Here is a 23,630-nt window from a genome sequence, read left to right as displayed (position 1 = left end):
ATAAAAATGTATTTTGGTACAGGTTTGAAAATTAGCTGTAGGCGCCTACCATCCCCCCCTCCGCGAAAAAAAAGCGTCCCGAATTTCAGCCAATCTCATCTGGTCACCCTAGGAGACACAGCACTCAAAAAAATACTCCATAGAAATGCATGGGGCTAGTTGTCACGCCAATATGGCCGTTGTCTACACATATCCCACTCCTTCCTCGGCAAAACGTCGACATGTGAATACATTGAGCCAATGTATTCAGTGTGATGTGAATACATTGAGACAATCATATGGTGTGTTGTGAAGACATCGTGCCAATCATGTGTTGTGATCTCGCTGCTGGAGCAAGATTGGTCTCGTGAAGCCTTGCGCACGCGCATTTCTGCCCGACGGATGGATGGATGCCCGACGAGTGCCCAAAAAGCGTTGTCAAATGGCCACCGAATGGAGGGACTTGCCTAAAAGGACTTTGTTTTAGGCTTCTGCTTGAAATACCATCGTGTTAGGTTTGTTTTCGAAAGTCTGCGAACGAATTATGCCCGTTTCCGCAGTCAAATGGGGAAGTAATCGGACAACAACAATTAAAGCTGCAGTTGGCAAGATTTTTTTGATCATATTCACTGAAACCGACACTATGCTCCAACAGAACAACATAAATCAGAAAAAAAAAAAAACACACTTTTACCTCCACCTAGAGCCTGTTATTTGTTTTGCAAAAATCCACAGCTCCCGGTTCTTCTGGTGCAGTCTGGTGTGCACTGACGAGCACAAACTTGATGAGAGGGTGCTCGGTGGTAGTGGGGAGGGGCATAAGAGTTGTAAACATTCAAAATTTTGGCTAAGTCCCCTCAATCTGTCAGACTTGCCAACTGCAGCTTTAAGTCTTTCAGTGTTGGGGAGTATCGGAATACATGTAGACTAGGCTACCGGCGTTGCGTATTCAGAATACAAATTATGAGCAGGGGCTTGTTACATCCCGGTCTAGGGCTTGTGGGATATAACAAAAACGGGCAGACACAAAACTTAATAAAATGGTGTATTTATTAATACAAAAAAAAAAACAGTATGGAAAAATGTCTAAACTAAGAAAGACACGGCCTCGGCAGCCAGGCGCTCACTCCTGGTCTCTCACCCCAGGGAGTGAGAAAGATGACGGCGAGTTGCACGGGCAAGGCCCGAGGCTGGCCCTAGTGGCAGCGATGTGCGGCAGCGACGGTGGCAACGAACGATCCCCACAGCTAGCAAGAGAGAGAGCTCAATGACGTCAGCCCCCTTTTAAAGGGCCGGGCTACCCTGACGTCATAGGGTTTCACACCACCCCTCAGCTGCAGCCAATCTGCCTGGAAGCACACAATAGAAGTAACAAACACACATAATACACAAGACCCACAGGGTCGTAACAGGCTGTATTCCAATATAGTTACAATTTAAATAGTTGATATTTAGGCTAGAATACAGTTACATTGTTGAAATCAATGGATTACATGACAATATTTCTCTGTTTTATAAGTTTATTCACTCTCTTAATGAATTAAGGCATCTCCATGAATTTCCCAGAAGCTCCTGAAAGCAATCTACGATCGCAGCGCACCAAACTCAGAGCTGCGGAGAGGAAATGGCACAAAACCAAACTAACTGATGACCTCAAAAACTACCAGACACTCCTGACCTCCTTCTCAGCCAGCATCACTGCTGCTAAGACGGCTTTCTACAATGACAAAATCAACAGCGCTACAGACACTCGAAAACTTTTCTCAACCTTCAAATCGCTACTCAACCCTCAGCTGCCTCCTCCTCCATCCAGCCTTACTGCAGATACCCTCGCCTCATTTTTTACAAACAAAGTGGCGGCAATCAGCAGTCAATTCTCTACAAGCCCACTCAACGCATCTGACTCAGATACCGCACTCCTACAACCTCTGTGGGACTGCTGGAACATCTTTTTCAGCATTCACGTCTCTCTCCGAGAGTGAAGTATCTAGACTCCTGACATGCAGCCGTCCTACCACATGCTTGCTGGACCCTATACCTACGAGCCTACTTCAGTCCATCAGCCCGACCATCGCTCCAGCTATCACACATGTGATCAATGCCTCGCTAACCTCCGGCACATTTCCAACAGCGTTCAAAATGGCCCGGGTAACACCGTTACTTAAGAAAGCTTCTCTCAACCCTGCTCAAGTCGAGAACTACCGCCCTGTCTCACTCCTGCCTTTCCTATCGAAAGGCATTGAACGAGCAGTCTCCAAACAGGTCTCTGACTTCCTTTCACAGAACAACCTTCTGGATCCAAATCAGTCTGGGTTCAAAAGCGGCCACTCTACCGAAACGGCTCTGCTGTCTGTAACAGAAGCCTTAAAAGAAGCCAGGGCGACCGCTCGGTCATCAGTACTCATTCTGCTTGACTTATCGGCTGCCTTTGACACGGTTAATCACCGCATCCTTCTCTCTATACTCGCTAACATGGGAATCTCCGGCTCTGCTCTCTCCTGGTTTGAATCCTACCTCACAGGACGCTTGTTTAACGTATCATGGCTTGGTCAGCTATCTGCACCTCACCATCTCACCACAGGGGTCCCCCAGGGCTCAGTGCTGGGCCCCCTTCTCTTTGCTATCTACACCACCTCCTTGGGACAGATTATCCGTTCGCATGGCTTCTCATACCACTGCTATGCAGACGACACACAGCTCTATCTGTCCTTTCCACCTGATGACCCTTGGTTTCAGCACGGATCTCGGATTGCCTCTCAGACATAGCTACATGGATGAAGGCACACCACCTCCAGCTGAACCTCTCAAAGACTGAACTGCTGGTCCTCCCAGTTAAACCTACCATACACCACGACATCAACATCAAATTTGACTCCCTGTCTGTTTCACCTACCAGGACTGCAAGAAATCTAGGAGTTGTTCTCGACAACCAACTAAACTTCTCAGATCATGTTGCCTCAGTCACCCGGTCATGCCGTTTCGCACTCTACAACATACGGAAAATCAGGACTTACTTGACTCAAGATGCTACCCAACTTCTGGTTCAGGCAATAGTCATCTCACGACTTGACTACTGCAATGCCCTCCTGACAGGTCTCCCAGCCTGCGCAGTGAAACCACTTCAGATGATCCAGAACGCGGCGGCGCGCCTGGTCTACAACCAACCCAAAAGGGCACATGTTACCCCGCTGCTCATCCAGCTACACTGGCTACCTATGGCGGCCCGCATCAAATTCAAGGCTCTAACGCTTGCCTACAAAGTAGTCTCCGGTTCTGCTCCCACCTACTTGAATGCCCTCATACAGACATACACTACCTCCAGACCGCTGCGCTCCTCAGACGAACGACGTCTAGCTCTACCACCGGTACGCTCAAGCCAATCCAAACTTTTCTCATCTGTTGTTCCTCGTTGGTGGAACACACTGCCAGTTCCTACAAGGGCAGGGACATCCTTCTCCATTTTCAAAAAACTCCTGAAGACCCAACTCTTTAGAGAACATCTCCTCTCATAGCAACACTTACAACAAGTCTTACTGATCCTAGCACTCACCAGCCGTCTTAAACTGACAAGTAACTGTTAAAAACAGCACTCACTGATGCACTTATTCTTACTGCACTCTAATGTTTTTAAATTGTCCTAAAATTGTTGAGAATTGCTCTAAAACTTAAACTGTTTACCATGTTGTAAGTCGCTTTGGCTAAAAAAGCGTCAGCCAAATGCAATGTAATGTAATGTAATGTATGATTAAATTGTTTCCGTGTTTAAATCCAAGCCCCGTCGTCTTGCACTAGCCTCACATTGCACCCGTCAAAACGCAGCCAGCAGGCATTATGGGCGCGCCATCGGAGACCCTGAAATGATTTCTTGCACAGCAAATTAGGAGTAAAGTAAGTGTAACTCCTGTTCCTCACTGATCGTGGTTCCTGTTCAAAGGATATTTTCCTTGGTTGATAAATGATGATTCTTTGAAACTACAACTGTAGTCTACTAAATGCTCAATCACATTTTGAGTAATGTGGTGAGGAAAGTACAGGACCATGAAAACCACATGGGACAGGAGAGAGGCATCCCCTACATTATCTGTGGACCCACTTGTTTTGTCTGAAAAACTTGCGTTAACCTACACGAGTTGAGACTTTGACGTGAGATTCAAGCGTAGCCACCACTCACTCGTGTTCAAATTGATAAATGCCATGCTTTGCGTGGAAATGAGCGTACGCCTGTCCTACGCCTGTTTTATGTCGTACGCACGTTTCATAAATGAGAGCCATTGTCACTATCTCATCTGCATGATTGCTCATTGTCTTGAGTTGCAGGTACTAGGTACTATATAAATACCAAATATTTTTTTATTTTTTTGAAAGCTTTCACCTTCATAATAGGCCTAATTCTACACTTGGCTGTAGGACTAAATTATTTAATTTCCCGTTTGATCCTATTGTCCTTGCACAACGTGTCACTTGCATCATTCCTCTCCTGCATACATGTCAATTACACTCAAAAATAGGCTACCTTCACGGTTCCATGCACAGAGTTGATGTTGAGTGGCATTATAGTGGGATTTCGATGTAAAAGTATCTATAACATTCAATGCATTAACCTTAATAGACTAATTTCTTTCCATAAAGGCAAACTTGTTCGTCCACGTAAGTCGCCTATTTTAGCCGCTTATTTACCATGATGGAAAATCTCGGCTCAAATTTCTCCACAAGCCACATACAGTCAACAACGGAGCAATAGGTTCCCAACTCCTGAAGGCCTGCCCTAGGCTATTGGCATGTGTGCTGTTGTGTTGTGTGCTATTATTATGCTGTTTTCCGTTATTTAAAGACCCTTCTTCACTGTAGACTGATGTTCTTCTAATCCATTTTTCCTGAAAAGCTGGACAAGGTGCCCCAGAACGCCACTCACTGTACTATGTGTACACAGCCCTGTCAAAGGCTGTCAACGCACCAGGCATCTTTGAATTTACTGCCATGGGCCTACTGGACGACAGAAAGATTGATTACTATAACAGCAAAGACAAAGTCAAGATTCCTCAACAGGACTGGATGAAAAAAAAGCTTCCAGCGGACTACTGGGAAAAGGGCACCCAGTCACGTAAAAGCAAAGAGCAATGGTTCAAAGTCAATGTGAACATTCTGATGGAACGCATGAGACAGAATGGATCTGGTGAGTCCCAACACATCCTGACTTCATAGTTATGTCAGCAACAGACACATCTTCATCAATGCTTATTCTGACCTGCTGTTATGCTTTCCTCAGATGTTCACGTCCTCATGTGGAAACATGGCTGTGAGGTTAACAGAATGGCAGATGGTTCTGTCACGTTTGTTAAAGGTGTTGATGCATACAGCTTTGATGGAATGGATTTCCTTTCCTTTGATGATAAATCAATGCATTGGGTTGCCCCAGTTAATGAAGCTATACCCACAAAACAGAAGTGGGATAGGGTTCCCATCCTGAATCAGTACACCAAGGGCTACCTGGAGAAGGAGTGCGTGGACTGGCTGGGCAAGTTCAGAAAATATGGGGACAAAGAATTACAACAACAAGTGAAAGTTTGTGAGTACTGTTAACATAGGTTGAAATACTTTTGTTTAGCAGTATTTTACTAAATTAAACATAAGTAAAATGTATAAACATGCATTATTTTTTCTTGGCTCATCAGCTCCACCAAAGGTTCGTCTTTTTGCTAAAGCAGACAGATCTTCAAATACACTAAAGTTGACCTGCATGGCCACAGGTTTCTACCCCAAAGACATTGAGATCATCATTCGGAAAGGAAAGGAGGTTAAAGCGGAAGGTGATAATAATAATGTCATGCCCAATGGCGATGGAACCCATCAGATCAAACTGAGTGTGGAGGCCAAATGGTCAGACATTAATGATTATGAGTGTGAGGTGAACCACATAGGCCTGGAAGAACCAATTATGAAAGCTTGGTCATTAGGTAAGATTGCATTGTATGATTTAATCCTTACTTGTACTGTTTCTTTTTGTTTGTTTGTTTTTTTTACATGTAAAAATAGCAATTCCACCATGCTTCGGATTAACAATCCAATGCTTCACAGGAGAGGACTGATAATGCAGGGAAAAGGAAGGGATCACCAGAGCACACAGATGTTGAAGTTGCTTTTTTAATTATTATTATTTCTGAACAGTGCAGTTCTGAAGTTCAGCATCCATGTGCTCTGGTGATCCCTTCCTTTTCACTGCATGATCAGCCCTTTGGACATGTTTGTGTTTGACTTGTATTTTTACTGTGAATAAACAAAATCAATTACATTTTATATTTATATCTCTGTCAACAAGCAATATCAGTCATGGTGATTATTTCATGGAAGGAAATGCTAAAACTGTCTTGGCTCTGATAGTCTTCACATTTGTACAGCCAGAACGGATTTGATCTGTACAATAAGGTTTGAGCAGCAATAAAGGTCTATGTAAGCACATTTTCACCATTTGTTACAGACGGAGAAGCACCTGATGAAAATTCAAACACTGGACCGATAGTGGGAGGGTTGGTGGTGGTACTGATACTAGCAACAATGGTGATCTTGGCCATTGCTGTTAAAAAAGGCTGGATTTGTGGTAAGTTCTCCATATCACTGAAACTGATAGCAGATTCATGGTAGTTTATTAATTGCATTCACTTCATGCAGTGATTACACTGCACCAGGCTTGGAATTTCACCATTCTGGGGGCAAGGCCACTTGGCCTTCAGTTGGGCATATTTGGTGGGGGGCACAAAGGCCACATGTCAGGGCACAAAGGCCAAAGTTAACTATACAGTAGTAGGCTATAAAAATTATCAAAGTTGTATTTAGCCTATTTACTGCAGTAGACCTGCATCACTGTATGAAACGTTACAAAAACATGAAACATGACATATTACATAGAACTGTAAATCATCTGACCATCTAATATTTACAGATATCTAGACTATATATAACATTTATTTTATATTTGGCCTGTTATGAAATCATGTATTGAACTATTTAAGCACAGCTCAGCTTTAAGAAACTCAAATAGCCTAGATGCATGCTTAGCATTTTGTGATCATTAAGGATACTTTCACAAACTCTTAGTCAGCTGTCCTCTGATTTACCAATAGGCGATATTTGTAACATTTATTTTGTATTTGGCCCGTTATGAAATCATGTGGAACAATTTAAACACATTGTAAAACTTAAAGTGCAAATTTGGAGACATCCATGTATGTCGAACTTTACTGCAAATTCAAAACTGGATTACTCTGGAACGGCTGTAAAGAGGACTGTTTTACACCTTTGTGTTCGGTAACGTCTCCTGTTTATTCTGATATATGGTTTGTCATGTGTTAAAAGAAGGGTTCGTAAAGTATTCCACCGAGATGAATGGGTAGGGAGATCATGGGACGCAAAACCTTCAGTAGAATGTATGATTAAATTGAATTATATTAGGGACCGTTCGTTATTTATAAACGGGGTCACCGGAGGAAAATAGGGGAGGGTCATGTCTTTTTATTCTTTGTTGAGGGGAGGGTCACCTAACTTTTTTTGTCTAGGAGGGGGGTCACCCATCTTTTGTATGAATCAAAACAGCAAAAAATCAAAGTGGCTTGTTTGATGATTTCTGTCGCCATAACGTTCTCTTTCGTTCCATAGCTGTGAACATTGAACAATGAAAATAAGGGAGATTTCCCGTGTTTCTCACGCAAAATACGGAAAATGTCAACATCCGTCCCCATTAACGTTGGAAGGGTTGGAGCAACAAAGTAGCCTACTTTATTCACGCCTAACAGCCTATATCCATTTGGTCAACTTTATCCAGCCCTAAAAAAGCTAACTTTGGTTTACTTGTAGTTTACCGTGTAGCCTAGCCTAACTTTAAACAGTGTGCATGCTTATAAAGCATACTTGTGCTTCATTCATCCACACATCCAGCTCTAACAACTAACAGCTAACTAACAGCAACTAACGTTTTGACAGGCATTTCTACCAATTGACCTTGTTCCTGCCCATCTCTAGCTTTGCTGTCTCCATCCTTTCTGTTTTTGTTGTTTGCAAAAAAAAATATATAGTAGGCCCTATTTATTGGTAACCAGCAACAAGTGCAATTTGTCAATCGCTGTCATTCTCTCTCCTGCCAACAAAAATGTGTTACGTTCCAAGTAGCAGTGCGTAATTCTGCTTCATAAAGCAGAATACAGAATACAAATACATTGGTCATATAAATAGCCAGTTTATGGTCTACAGTGTAGCGTTGGTAAGTTATGGTAGGCCAACTTGGAGTGAGGGGGATTTCTTTGGCTCTTAGCCTGGCAGGTGCGCACGTAGACATAGCCTACGGCCGAACACTGCAAGCGCCAATGAATCGTGCTCTCACGACAACCACCTCGTTAACTTAAATAGGTCTACTGTAGGTTAACATCACTCTGAGTTCGCATTCAAGCAAGCAAAACGATGATTTGAATACATCTGTTTCTCTGGAAGGGCAAGTGGTAACAACAGGACAACACAGAGACAGGCCAGAATGCAGGACTAATGTTATGAGAGTATTACAGTAATATGGGATATTCTACGGGAAAATATTAAAACGGCAAGACAGCGGGGAAAAGTTCAAATGAAAGGCCTAAACCCGGAAAAAGTTGGCATGTTAGGTATTTTTCGGTCCCTGTGATTATTTGTGAAATTGTGCAAACGGCCTTTTTAAGTCATTTGAGAAGGAAGGAGTGTAGCAAACTCCCAAATTGACGCTCGTCTGAGAAATTGAGTTTTGGATAATGTTCAGCTTCGGCAGTTTTACAATGACTGAGGAAGCCTAGAGACGAGTCCATAGCAACAAGTTCATGTGTTGAATTTGTTATTACCCAGTGTGCTTTGTTGAATGGTCTCAATGTTTTATTGTTTTATTTCATGTGAATACTTACTAGAGGAGTAAATTATTTCAAGTAGGCTAATGCAGTTGCAGGAAGTGTGCATTTAGTTTCCATGCTTATTGTGTTTCCACAACAATGTTAGTGAGTAAATCTACTGAAATGGCCACCATCTTGGTGAAGTGTGATGTGTAAAATCAGAAAGCAGAGGGTGAGTTTAGAAATATTGCTAAAGTCGATGTGTTTTCATAGTGCTCTATATCGTGGGCGGAAGGTATCAATAATTGGCCGGGGAGGGTTATGTCTTTTATGAAAAAACTGCTGAAAGGTCGCAGGGGAGGGTCATGCAACTTTCGATTGAAGCACTCAAAATCCCTCCGGTGACCCTTTTAAATAACGAACGGTCCCTTAGGCCTATTTACTTCTCTCGCGAACCGTTCAACACAGCAATTATCAGCTAACATCGTTTAAAAGCTGAGAAAAGCTCTTTCATGTGATACTTGTGATGTCTGTGTGATGAATAGGCTACTTCGCGAGTAGTTCAACTGAGAATGGGTGAATTTGGACGCATTTGCGCTGTCACTTTCTCCACTGCGTAAAAGACTAAATTAATTTGCGCTGTGAATGCTAAGATTATTTTGACAGGCCACAGGCTAAATAAAAATCGCTATTAGTAGGACGCAAAGCAGAATATTGAAAGAAGGGGGCACCAAGGCCACCGTGGCCTGTAAACCTCTGATTTTCAAAGGGGCCTCACGGCCAACGCAAGGGGCTACGACGGCCATGGCCGTCGTGGCCGCCGTGAAATTCCTACCCTGCACTGCACTATATTAAGCATCTTCTGTGCATTTGTTGAATTCTCTCCTCTTTGCCCAGAGTATAAAGATGTTCATCTCAAATTCAAGTAAAATGACTACAAAAGAATTTGGCATGATTTGTCCAGTAGTGGAGTGGTTATAGACCTTTGAAGTTCGCCTACAAAAAAGCTACAATCTTTGCTCATATAAGGAGATCCGGTATCTTTGATTTTTGCTACCCCAGAGCTAACATGCGATGCAACTTGCCATTAACTTAGTTAGCAAGTTAGCTCTGGGGTAGCAAAAATCAAAGTGTGCCACCTTCATGTACCGGAGATCACAGTGTCCACTTAAAGGCAGAGGACAAAAGTGTGTTTTGGAAAACGTCTGCATTTCAGACTTTTTTTGTGAGATGTATTTTGTAATATCTTTATTCTAATTATGTTTCCCATTGTAATCGTGTAATTTGTAATGTTTTGCATGGATTTGAACTGGTGCATGTTCGTGGATGGTAGAAGCATGGTGTGTTGTGCACCTGCCCATATCACTGTTGATAATGCGCTCTTAAAATAACAACATATAAACAACTTGCCATGGACTACGGGGAGACCGGGGCTGGTTGGAACACTTTTCACTCTCGGTTATATTTCTCCGTCTTACAATGCGTTGAAATGGTCAAATTGTGATTAACTGAAAGCTTGGGATCTCCTACAAAATGTATACATTCAATGTCAACAAATGATCCCATGTTTTGAGTTATATATGATTAAAGTGGTGTTGTGCACGTGTGCCAACCTGCCCCATGCACGGGGTTGGTTGGCACATGTAGTCGGGGTTGGTTGGAACACCTATGTTATAGTCCTTTGCAGTACTCCTTTTGCTTTTGTTTGAAGTGCTCATCTATATCACTACCTGTAGGGCTTTGCTGATTTCTTTTCTGTGAGTTTTTCTTCAGTAGGGCTCACCGTCAAGACCAATTTGGTCCCTACCGATTTTTACTTCAAATGTTTAAAAAGGTCTGAAATGCTTCCAAATGTAAAACTATGTTCAGTAATTACAATAACAATGTTAAAATAAAGATTGATGATGTTTTTATGTGTAAAATACAAAGTTTATAGATTTGTCACAAAATAGCCATAGGGAATGTATGTGCCAACCAACCACAAAATCAGTGTGCCAACCTGCCCCGCCCACATTAGGTCAAACTTTTTTGCACAAATGCTGTTAGCCTGCTAATATCAGTCACCTCAGGTTTTTAAACTTCATTTTAAATTATAGATGAGTCCCCTAGCAATCAATTATAATGAATATTTTTTTTTATATCCCTAACTATTACCCTTCTAGGATGTATTTAGTGGGAGGTGCATATTCTAAGTTTTGACACTACAAAATCAAAAAGTTGTTCTCACCTAAAGGGTTAATGACCTGGAGACCAGTTACATACGTGAGTTTACTCTACTCAATAAGGCCGTCAGTTTAGTGTTGGAATTTTGTTGCAGCTCCCTCTAGTAGCCTGGATATTAACAGTGTTTCAACCTGCCCCTGTTCCAACCAGCCCCGGTCTCCCCTACTGACCAGGTTTCTCTTGGTCAGTGGCGTAATGCATTTTAGGTAGTGTGCGATAACGATTTTTAGACAACGCGCCAGACCCCTCCTTAGGTCGTTAATTTCCACACCCCTTGGCGCGTTGCTCAAAAGAATAGACATGCAAGACAAGAATAAACATTGCACTGAGATAATGATCTGCTTTTCGCCAGGTGGCGAAAATAGGGCCCATTGTTATTTTCATCTCATCTCATCTTTGCCTGGTATCAAGAAATGCAAACGTTCGCACTGGCTGTTAAACTTCTCATTTATTCGTTAAAACAACTCTGTATACCGTTCATTCACCACCATTAAAACTCGTTGAAAGTCTGAACTGTGAACTTCCTAGGTTCTCGTGGGGAAACTGGACTGCACCACTATGGGTAAAAAGAGGGGTTTCGTGGATGGTTAGTGGTGTGAACCATTTTGGCAGGGGTGCTTTAATGTATATCAGTAGCATGGGACTTTTATCTGTACAAAGCTGTTTTTTGGTAACCTGGCAATAGCCAGATGAATTTCGCTCCGCCTAGCTCCACTCATCCATCTGGAACCGATCCATTGAAGTGTTGCTTCAGAAGGCTGGGCCTAATCAAAAAATGCTTGCATATGATTGAATAAGCCACTTGTCCGTCATCTATTGACGTGGATGTGAGTGAAGCTAGGCGGAGCTAAGCGGAACGACATTCATCTGGCTAGGGTCAGGTTAGTTTTTTGGTGGGAGAAACAACAATAATAATAAACAAGAAATAATAATAACTAGATAGTAATTCCAGGGAATTACGAGTGCATGAAAATGATGCTAGGATAGACATGGTGGTTGCATAGCTTAATAAAAGTTGATAGTTTAAAAGTAGACAGTTTAAAAGTTGAATGTAGATAGTTTAAAAGTTGTTGATAGACAGATAGTTTAATAGACAGATAATTTAATGGATGTTGATACGCATAGTTTAATGAATGTTGAAAGTTTAAAAGTTGATAGACTGATAGTTTAATGCGTGTTGATAGACTGATAGTTTAATGCGTGTTAATAGGCAAATAGTTTAATGGCTCTGCAGGTAGATAGTTGACGATAACTGACCATTGGGATGGCTCTAATGTTTGCTAGTAGTAATGCTAACAATGTTAATTATTGTAACCATGTTACTTAGCTAACTTAGCTAATGTTTTCTAGCAGTTTTGCTAACAATGCTAACCACAGTAGAGTATATTTCCATGCACTCTAATAACATTCATTACATTTATATATGTGTTATTTTGTAACATTTTGCCTGATGCCCTTAGTCTCTTCCTCATGGTCAGATATACTTTATTCATTTAACAATGGTATCCACTGATACACAAAGCCCAGGCATCGGTATTGAGACTGAAAGTCAGATCGGTGCATCCCTAGTTATTGAACTATGGCTTGAAACATGATAGTTTCCAAATTTCAGTAGTCTGACCTAACGTGGTTAATGACATGTAGTAGCATGTGGACTGGCCAACGGCAGATAATAGACACTTATAATGGCTACCTTAGTTTCATCCTTGACATTTATTTATTTAGCCCAGTGGTCCCCAAACTACGGCCCGCCAACTAATTTTGGGTGGCCCCCAAAACATGTCCGTGGTATATAGCATCTGGCCCGCGTGGGAGTATGACATCGTCAAACTACAACCTCCGTAATTTCCCCCATTCATTCTCTATGGCGAGTCTTAACAGTACAGATGTAATACTCTTTTTGTCCACTGGTGGTTGTTTTGCCGCTGTTTCGCGTTTGCCATAGAAAACGGAATGAAATGTAGGCCTACTGTACCTGCAAACAATGTAAGAGGCCTATGATGACTGCATCAGTACTTAAAATATTCTAAAAGTGTATCAATTAATTGTTAATAACTAACTAACTTTTATTCAAGTCATTTTTCTGGGACTTTCTGGGATAATTATTTCTATTTTTTATTCACTCATTCAAATGTTCATACAAATTCACAAAGTTCTCATCAGGTGAGTGAAATTGGTCATTTCAGATGTTTTTGCCAGCACTTTATAAAACTCTCATAGTTTTCATGAACTCATAGAAGTGAGTCTCTTGGAACTTCAAATTATATATTCAAATTATATGTAGGATATTGCTTGTTCACAACTTGAGCTGTGTATGCAAAGACACAGAGTTCAGAGTTCACACATTTTGAATAAAATATACTTTTCGGATTCCCTGCTAATACTTTTGGGAATGCTATTTTTTTTATTTGTATTATTTAATTTGAGCTACATTTTACACTGATATGGCATGATTGCAATATAAACATAGCTAACAATGGTATTAAATTGCAGTAGCCTATGATTAAATGTAATGAAATATTCAACTAAGGTAGACTGCTGTTGTTCACAGCACTAAGCTATTTATGGTTACTAATATACTCTGGCCCTCTCTTAGAGCCAGGCATAGTGAGCTGGCTCTTGGAAGAAAAAGTTTGGGGCCCACTGATTTGGCCTATATTTACTCATACGTAATGAGTCATCCCGGGGGTGGCACGCCGGCGGGACGGTTACCCCCTCCCCCACCTCCCCCCAACATTCTAAATCAATTGTGTGCACCATATTGCTATGTACCATAGTAACAAAGATCCTTACTAGCAAGATAGAGCAACGTAATTTAAGGTGACCAGATTTCTGAGACAATATCCGGGGACATTTTCAGTTGAGAAACGTAAAACATGTAATATTTTAATCTTTGTAAACTTAAAACGGGGACACTGTCCCAGGGGCGTCACTAGAGCTGCATTAGTCCACAAGCCCCCCTAGGGGGGTTCGGGGGCATGCTCCCCCGTAAGAAAAGTTGGTATATTTTAATGTTTAAATGCATCAATCTGGTGCACTTTGAAAATAAATTCAGAGGTTAGACTTCATTATCTATGGATGGAAATATTTGTGCTGTAGCCTAAACTTGCACTTCAGAATTTTAACCATGCACACACAGGTGGAATAATTATAATATTGCAATAAGTTATGATATTGCCCAACCACAAAGCATATTTTCTTCACAGTTAAATGTCCAAAATAGTATTGGCTACATTTCAGCACTCCATGAAATTATATCCTAGTGGCCGTGTTGTTCAGATAGTTAATCTAGCTCGTTATCTTGGTCATTGTATTGCCTATCTTCTTTTTTCAGGACAGTCTGTGCTATACCCATATCTGAGAATGTATGATGTGATACTATTTGTCTTATGTAGCCTAATAGGGCCTATTGTCAGTCTTATATCAAGAAAAAATAACTCACGTCTTTCCCTTTATATTTTTGTCATTAGGAAGTATGCCAGTAGAAATATAGGCTACATTGATATTTGTAGGTGATTGTCTGGAATCTGGCAAATGACAACCATTATGGTGGGATAGGCCTAATCTGGCTAAACAATTTACAAATAATTTTGTACTGACATAGTTTACATGAGAATAGGCCTACATTATAATTTTGGCCCAAAGTTAGTTGAAGTTGTAAGCCTATGCTAGAGTTAAGTTCATTGTTAATTTTATCGCGAACCATTTATCACAGCAACTTGGCGCTAATAACATTGGAAAGCTTAGATTCTGACCGTTCACTTCCGTTCATTTCAAAGATTCTACCAATCGAAATAGCCTACCAGAAATATGGGCATTCTAGAACATCTCTGAGGTCTGAGCTGAGCGCTTGCTTTGACTGGCTTGAGCCTGTGCGTGAAGGGTGCGCAACTGTACGTTTGGTCAGTGCTTTCTTTCTTTATTTTATTCCAATTTCAGGTCTGTCAGTCACAGTGAAAACCGGGGACTTTTCCGGGGACAGCTCCAGCCGGGGACAGGTCACCGAAATCGGGGACTGTCCCCGGAAACCGGAGACGTCTGGTCACCCTAACGTAATTCGTTACTATGGGAGCAAAACGGGACAGTTCCGGTCTGCATAAGTGAGTGTCACCTTACTTCACTAAATAAACTTTCTCTTTTAACAAGCAATAAGAGCAGATAAACATAATTGTGTTCACAGTATTATTGTCTATAATCATGTATGATGCCAATGAATCGTTTTTTAGGACATGGAATGAATAATTTAATTAGTCTGTGAACCGAGCTAGCTAGCTAGGTAACGCTAGCTTAAAACGCTATACAAATGAATGGGAGTAGCTATGGCAATACAGCTATGCGCTAACAAGTGACTAGTAGTTGAAGGACTTCGCTTAAACTTAATATACTGTTGCAAGTTCACTTTAACTAATGTCAGTAATGTTATTCAGCTAGTTGTCATTTAAAAAAAAAATACACTTCTCCGTTTAAAATGTTACCTTAGCTAAGAGGCTAGCTAGCATGCTAACAACCAGACAGTAACTGGCAGCAGCATGGTCTGATATTAAGTTATTTTATTACAAATCCGAACACTAAAAAAATTACACTATTAGGCTTGAAATGATCACAAACACTTACGGATTATGACACAATTTTCCAAATAACCCTCAACAAATCCAGAAAGACATAATGACCAATTTATTGGTAAAATTCCACAAGTCTCCATTGACATTAGTGCAGCGAGGGCTTACTCTGGTCTGCATAAAGGGGGATTTTCTCCCCTCCCCCTTGCAATAATCGAACACGGAAGTTGTCGAACGTTTGCGCCTCTCGCTCCGCTTTAACCCTCTCTGATAGTAATGTTATACACCATTTCAAAGTGTTCGATAGTGGCGATTGCGGCCCTTATTTGGGCCAAATGTGCACTTTATCATAATGATCTGGGCCAGATCCGGGCCAGATGAGTATTCGATAGTGGCGATTGCGGCCCTTATTTGGGCCAAATGCGGACCAGCTCATTTTACGTCTGGCACCCATTTGTACTATATAGTCAATGTCCCCAACAAATCAAGGAGTTACAGTATTTGTTCAGAATTTCAAGCTTTAAAAAGTTAAGATTGTCAAATGTATAAAGGATTACTAATAAAGATTTTTAAACAGTAACATCCAATACCCCTAGTTGAAGTCAGTAGCCAGTAGTTTGATCATGTATATTGAGTGTTAAATTATCAACATCTTGGAATAAATTATATAAAAATCAAAACCTTGTACTAATGTATTTCAGAAAAGAAGCACAAATTCAAAATGTTACTTACTTTATTACATTTCATTTATCACACACACTTTCCCTCTCAATTTATTACACACACATATGTAGCATGCACTGGGTGGTGGGTGGATCTTGTCCTTACTGCCCCTGTTGAGACAAGAAAGGCAAATCAGCACACATGACAATCCTTGGCTAATGCTTCCTGTACAAAAATGACATTACTCAACATTATCAAGATAGTTAATGATTTGAGTTGAATTTGAGAATGAATGATTTGTGATGCAGTGTGTAATGCTTCCACTAGATTGGAAATGTAAAAATCTTGTTTGAGAAAGATGACAAGTCTTAGTCTTGGAACAAGAAAATGTGAAAAATGTGAAAATGGAGGGTACAAATTAGAATACAAGTGGAATGTCTACTTCTATCCCTGTTCAAACAATTTAAGCAAAAAAACAGCGTTCCACATTCAGCTTTTAGAGAGACAGTTATCTTTGATTATGAGTGCACCACCGGGGACTCGAATTTCCAAATGACGATTGTCATACGAACGAGAATTTTAATCCTGATAACACCTTTATGTAATATATTTTGGTTTTTGAGTTTTAAATGTCAGAAACATAGGCTAAACAGTGCTACAAGACTTACACTTACCTTACTGAAAGGGAGGATTGCAGACAAGGCACGCCAGTCACGCCACCTGAACGCCTCGGTCCTGGGGCTGAAGAGACGGGGGCGGAGGGAGAAGGCATGATTCATTTGATACTTGGATACACGCCTAACTGTATAAAATCATTATTTTAACATACAAACACGTATCTCACTACATAGAACACACCTCAATTATTTTCTGCCTTACAGAGGATGCGGTAGCGGTTAAGGAATCAGGCTAGCATGCTAGCCTGGAAATTGTGAGTTAAAATCTCAGCCTAAGTTGCTCTAAGGGAGACTAGCCCTGAAGTAACAAGTAAATTGACCAAATTAAGTCGCTTCAGATAAAAAGCGTTGCTAAATTAATTTGTACAAGGATAAAATTAACATTTCATTAACCCTTGCTTACCCCAAAAGCTAACATTAGCTAATTGTCCAAGACCAGTTTAAAGTAGCGTAAACGTCAAAAGGATCCATTAACATTATATGAAAGCAAAAATAATGTATTTCATTCTAATATAGTTGAAGCAAATAGGCTTACCTGAAACAAATCAAACGAACTCTTCTTTTCACTAGCTCTCGTGTTCTCCAACCGCCTCCGTTAACGTCTAACTTAGCTCTGGCGGCGGTAAGGCAGTCGACGAAATCGTAGAACTAGAACTAAAAATTTGCACTTGCGTTTCACAACGGCTGGCCGTATCAGTTGTGACTGTGCTTCCCGCCCCCTGGTGTCTGATCCGGGTCAATGTCTCCATCACGACAGTAAAACAGAGGTGACAGTTACACGGATTTGCCAGTTTGAAGGCAAAGTCTGTCCGGAGTCTACTGCTATCTGGCAGTAAGCATAAAAAGTAAATGCTAACGTAACAAAAAGTCATATGGGGAGTTTCCATAGGCATTTTACAAAACGCATGAGCATACCTTGGAAAATAATAGTCTAAAGCACTCATATTTTCATTCTATATTGATCTACTTTTGCACACAACTTCACAAGACCTGGTGATAGGGCTCAGTTGTGTTTCTAAGTGATATCAAGTGACCTAGAGGGCTGAAATGTGGTCAGTTCAGAGATGCTTGTAATCCGACAGAAAGAAAAAAACTGTACTCTAGCCTCTGTAACTCTGTGTGAGTACATTGCACAGTTATTTTGACTGTTTCCTACGAAAACTAGAGGTTCTTGGCTTTCTATAGAGGTCCAACATTTGATGGTAGGCCCCAAAAGAGGTGGGAAAAATGCCCTTGTAAATAGGCACAGTGCAATTTCAGGCAAAAACTTCAAATTTATATTGAGATCATCAGAAATGCACACCTTGCATTATAATCTGCTGGTGTGATTTCGTCTCGCCTGCACATTGCTGCAAGTGGACGTTTTAATAATGTTTTTTCTGCTTAAGGAAAGTTTTTTCTGCTTAAAAATCAGTGACGTCTTCCCTGGTTCTCTGGAACTATGCTTAAAAAACATAGTTAGCAACTATTCTTTTGGGAAATGCACCCCTGACAGTGATTTGTCTTTTCAGAAGCTTTAAAATATAGCTATCCATGGGTCAGCTGCTGTACAAATGACTTTGCACTGTTATTAGAACGCCTTACTGTGTTACACACACGAAGCCCATCCTCCTACTTATGACCATTCTTTAATTCAGTGTTGTGCATGCATTGTATGTTGTGAGTTGTATCAGTTGCCCATGGTATTATTATGACCGCCGCTAGCGAAGCGTCTGATTAAGTAGTCTGATTAAGTAATCAGACTACTGTTACTTAATTTGTGCATTAACAATAACGTTTCAGACTACTGTTACTTAATTTGTGCATTGACAATAAAGTATCACATGAACTAAAGATTACTAAAATCTTATGTAGAAGAAGAAACATTCACAAAAATTCCATCCATCCAAAAATGACCTTTATTTTTGATAGCTGTTGAAAACGGCATGGAACTGACAGAGATGTTTTTGTTTATAAATAAATAAATAAATAAATAACATTATGCTGATACCTTTTGCTTTTCCCAAATACAATGTAGCCTACAGGTGTAAGTGACCTTCCATCAATCCAGTTGCAATGGATGAACTGTGATGAACTGCCCTACTTGTGATTGTTTAGATATTTTAAAGGTTTTATAACAATGCTACATCTTCTTTGGCTATTCTACAATCTATTCACCTTTTCAGCACCAGTAGGCTACTTTCTGTGCAGCCGCACACACACACTCAGGCATGCCAAACAAGCATACACAAAAATTTCAAGAGTGGGGGATGGAGTAAAAGATGGAGACAAATTTAAGTGTGATTTATTTTCGCGGAACGGATGTACAGGACTGAGCGGCGGTCATATTTTGTACCGCTATGCGGTACATCTAGTTACATCTAGTTGTCTTTGTTTTTTATTTATTTCTTTCTTTCTTTCATGTTGCAGGGAACCTCAGTAAGGCTGATTCTAAAGGAATTATTTTAACTGAAGGATCAACCAAGAGCAGCGATGAAAACGTCTCTTCACCTGGTAGACATTTTTACAGATTTTATTTGTATTGTACATATTTCAGAAACTTACAAATATTGCTACCCATGAGCCACTTGCTGTAGAAATGCCTCTCTTACACACACAAAGCTTAATCTAATGATAAGTACAGTAGTTATGACTATTCTTTAATTCTGTGTTGTGCATGCATTGTGTGAGTTAGTTGAATATTATGGTATAATGAAGATGGAGAGGTAGGGATGAACAGGGGATTGGGTGCATGTATAAACTGTCATGAATCTATCAAGCTGCTGGAATACATTATTCTTGGTTGGAATGTGCACATTTTGGTTACATTTAAGCTAACATTGTTGAGCTGTTGAAAATATTTTTTAAAGGGTGCATCAAGATGCAAAAGCAAAAGATTCTGAATCAATGCAGTAAAATATAGGGCTGTTTTTTTTCTTTTTCTAGTGAGCAAGAGCTCAGACCGCCAACGCATAGAAAGTGAAACTGAATTTACACATCTGAACAGTTTAATGGGTTCTTCCCTTCCTTTGTCCATCTATACCCTTTTAACAAGTTTAATTAAATTGGGTCGCAAATAACAGACAGTCAAGACAAAGATGAATGACATCCTAAGTGACATACATGTTCTCTCTTAAAAACTTGCAAGGGAAAAAAGAGTTCAAATCACAGTGCTTATATTTATTGATATTGGAAAAAAAAACTTGATAGGCCGAGATGCACCGTGCATGCGTTTAGAATCGTTTGACAATCAAATCGCAACCCTTTGAATCACAATTAAATCAAATCGTGGGGCAGATGAAGATTCACACCTCTAGTTTGCATGTAAAAAGTTGAATAGGGTTATGTTGTCATCTCGATTGTTTTGTTATTGCATTTTATATTAAAGGTGCTATAGACCCTTTCAACAATAAAAACAAAAACAATGCTTGAACATTCTATTTGGTTCCCAATCTACTTCCTCTGCATTAAGATAACATATGGAATGTTAAAAAGGAAGTCTTGTGGGGCCAACTATGATGCTGATAATGGAACTCTCTTGAAAGGGTCCATATGTAAGACATTTTTGTAATAAATCATAAAATTACCATAAAATGGCATCAGAGATGAAGGAAACATTATTACAACATAATATATATAACAACTATATGAGAGAACAGAAATAGACTTCACTGACAATAATGGTACAGCCTGGATATTCACAATTTAAACTTTTTTCAGTTTTTACAGTCCGCAGATACTGTTTTGAGTTTGTGTTTTGGTGTTACTCTCTTTTCACCACACATGTGTTTGCATCCCTGCTAAAATCTTGAAATATTAAATTAATTTATTCAGGCCATGTTTGGTAGGTTGTTTATTAGGCTATAGTTTATTGCTGGTGGTATAGCCTATATGAGAATAATAATATAGCCTAATGAATGGGAACAAATAGCACATAAACATACAAAGTGTTCGGTCACTGTACTAATAAAACATGACAAAATACTTTTATGACCTACTGCGCTAAGCACGGTTCATGCGGTTGAATCCTCAACCTAGTAGGCAACACTGTCTGCAAGGAGAGGGTGAGGGGAGAAACAACCCTATCAAATGTTTTGATTTTGGACTGTAATACTCATTTAAAATGCCAGTCGGTTGTTCTTACATATAGCACCTTTAAGAAAGGGACTGTGTGAATTCCAGTTTGTGGCTTTGATGAGCCCAGAGGAGATCCAATCTTCCTACAGAGCACCTCTCCTTCTCCATTACAGCATAAGGAATAAATAGTTTACAGTCATATGGCAAAACGTATAAGTAGGCTAATGTAAATAGGCTATGGCTGTAATGTTACAACAGTAAAAGAACATTGTAACATTACAGCCTACAGCCTATTATGTACCGATGATTACATATTTCTAAGGGTAGCCTTTCGCCTTTCATGTTGGATATCAAAATGCAGTGGAGGTCAGTGCTGGGGGGTCAACTTGTTGACACTATATAAAGATAGATTTTAAAAGTTAAAACCTCTAATACGGTGTGTGTGTGCGATATGCGTGTGTGCATACAGTATGTGTCTAGGTAATGGACAAGATGATACAATTGGGTTGTTTGGGTATTCATATTCATTTTGGTTATGTTATGTTTTGCAATGTTACGTCATGCTTGTTATTTTATGTTCCAAAGCAAAAGTGCCCCCTGGACAAGATGGTTTGCTTCTAATTAGTTTTTGAGTATCATTACATTTAATTATGTTTTGTTTTTTCAATATTTTTTCTCTTTCATGTTGCAGGGAAGGGTGGCAGTGATACTGATTCTGGTAATATGACTTTTTGGTAACATTGCATGTTTAAGCACTTTCAGAACCTATGCTATAACAAACGTACCATCTTGCACCTGTTGTTTCAGGTCAAGGAAGTTCTAATGAAGGAGTAAACTTGCTGAAGGTAGACATTTTAAAGATTTACAGAGTTGTACATATTACAATAAGTACCGCAACGTACAAGCACATCCTCACCACAAAAATATATTTTTTACTCATTATTATATTATAGCCTAATGAAAATCTTTTCTGTTTTTCTCACATCAACTGCAATGACTGCCATCCTGATAGGTGTCCAGTGAGAAGTGAATGGTGAGTGTATGAACAGCTCCCACCTCTCACTGGGAAACATGTGTCTGTGTGATTTAAAATGTAAACAGTCTTTCTATTTCTAGGGTGAAGATCAAGAACGCTCCCTACAAGCTGTTGTCCCTACAACTCCTCTTAAATGATCATAAGTTACAAAAAGTTACTTGCAAATAAGTAATGTTTTCAGATAGAACCTTTTATAAACAAAATATGCCCAAAAAAACTTTTTTGATGACTTTACTTATTTGACTGGACGTTGGGTCTCTTTGAGACCCACCTGTGTATTTGCTTGATTTTGGAGAAATGCCTTTTTTTTTTCACTTTTCTTTACTGTTTTTTACAAGTAATTTTCCTATACTGTTACTGTATGTGCAGGTGTTGAATAGCATGTTTTTAGATTAACAGTTTTTTAACATGTTTCGGATGTGTGACAGATTTTCCTTGTTTTGCTTTCAAGTCTGCTAGTTAAGCTTTGTCCTCACACATTTCTATTAAAATAGTTACTCTAGAAGTATAATTTATGCTGGTTTCAGCAAGAAATATGTAGGTTTTATTATAACATGGTATTGGGGTCAAACTGTAAATGTTCGCAATGAGAGAACAGAAATAGATTCCCATTTTTATGTGCATCAACGGAAGAGGATGGATTCTTATGTTGGCCAAGTTTGATTTATAAATTGGCACATTTAAAGCAACAGATTGAAAAAAAAATTGTGTAAAAACAGATTCAGCATTGTTCATCACTGGTCTTCTTTTATTTTTGTATATTAATTATAAGAGCAAGTTGCTCATGTATGTTAGGGAAAGGTATATTATATAATAGTGTAATGGAGTTAACGTTTTTTTGTTAAACAAGCATTCTCTAAATTGGTGAGAATACCAAAGGAAACTATGAAAGCAGTTAGTCCATGAGCCAGAGGCCCATTTTGGGCCAATCGGTGCCAACTGAGGGCACCAAACTGTATTGTTAATTTTTAATAGCGATATGTGTCTATAACACAAAAATGCATGACCGACATCTGGGACTCAAAGCTGAAGCTTAGTAGAGCGCTCAATAAACAGCCATACACCCGATTTACCTATGTATTATGCATAGGCAGCAAAGTCATGAGGAGGGTGGGAAATGTCAAAACCCATCTTAGTTCACATCTTGAGGGTATATATTTGGGCAGCCGTGGCCTACTGGTTAGCACTTCGGACCTGTAACCGGAGGGTTGCCGGTTCGAACCCTGACCAGTAGGCACGGCTGAAGTGCCCTTGATTTGTGTGTGCTTCACCTCACTATGTGTACACTGTGTGCTGTGTGTGTTTCAGTAATTCACGGATTGGGAAATGCAGAGACCAAATTTCCCTCACGGGATCAAAAGAGTATATATACTTATACTTATATATGCGTTCAGACAATATATGGTTTAGGTGGTTTAATTCGTTTTCCCTTCATGGTACAGCCCAAAATGTATCAGCCATATGCTTTATTTACTAATCCCCAATGTGTTATGCTTGGGCAGCAATAACAAGAGGAAGGTGGGACATGTCCAAACCCATGTTAGATCTCATCCTGAGGATGTACAGAATGCTTTCAGAAAATGTATGGTTTGGGTTA

The 23,630-nt window shown here is 40.0% G+C and overlaps 1 protein-coding gene across 1 annotated transcript; it reads left to right on the top strand.

The window, feature by feature from the left end:
- Positions 1-4,831: 4,831 nt before the first annotated feature.
- LOC121695717 (class I histocompatibility antigen, F10 alpha chain-like) lies at positions 4,832-22,233 on the top strand. Its single transcript, XM_042076808.1, has 10 exons — positions 4,832-5,152; positions 5,246-5,545; positions 5,652-5,933; positions 6,455-6,574; positions 19,351-19,434; positions 21,583-21,614; positions 21,683-21,715; positions 21,805-21,842; positions 22,010-22,030; positions 22,114-22,233. Exons 1-8 carry the CDS (start codon positions 4,957-4,959, stop codon positions 21,829-21,831), a joined length of 1,074 nt encoding a protein of 357 aa, XP_041932742.1. The 5' UTR covers positions 4,832-4,956; the 3' UTR covers positions 21,832-21,842; positions 22,010-22,030; positions 22,114-22,233.
- Positions 22,234-23,630: the final 1,397 nt, after the last annotated feature.

This window comes from Alosa sapidissima, chromosome 21 (genome assembly GCF_018492685.1).
Source record: "Alosa sapidissima isolate fAloSap1 chromosome 21, fAloSap1.pri, whole genome shotgun sequence".
In the NCBI taxonomy this organism is placed as follows: Eukaryota; Metazoa; Chordata; class Actinopteri; order Clupeiformes; family Clupeidae; genus Alosa; species Alosa sapidissima.
The sequence above is the reverse complement of the archived record's forward strand: the minus strand, read 5'-3'. Positions and strand labels throughout refer to the sequence as shown.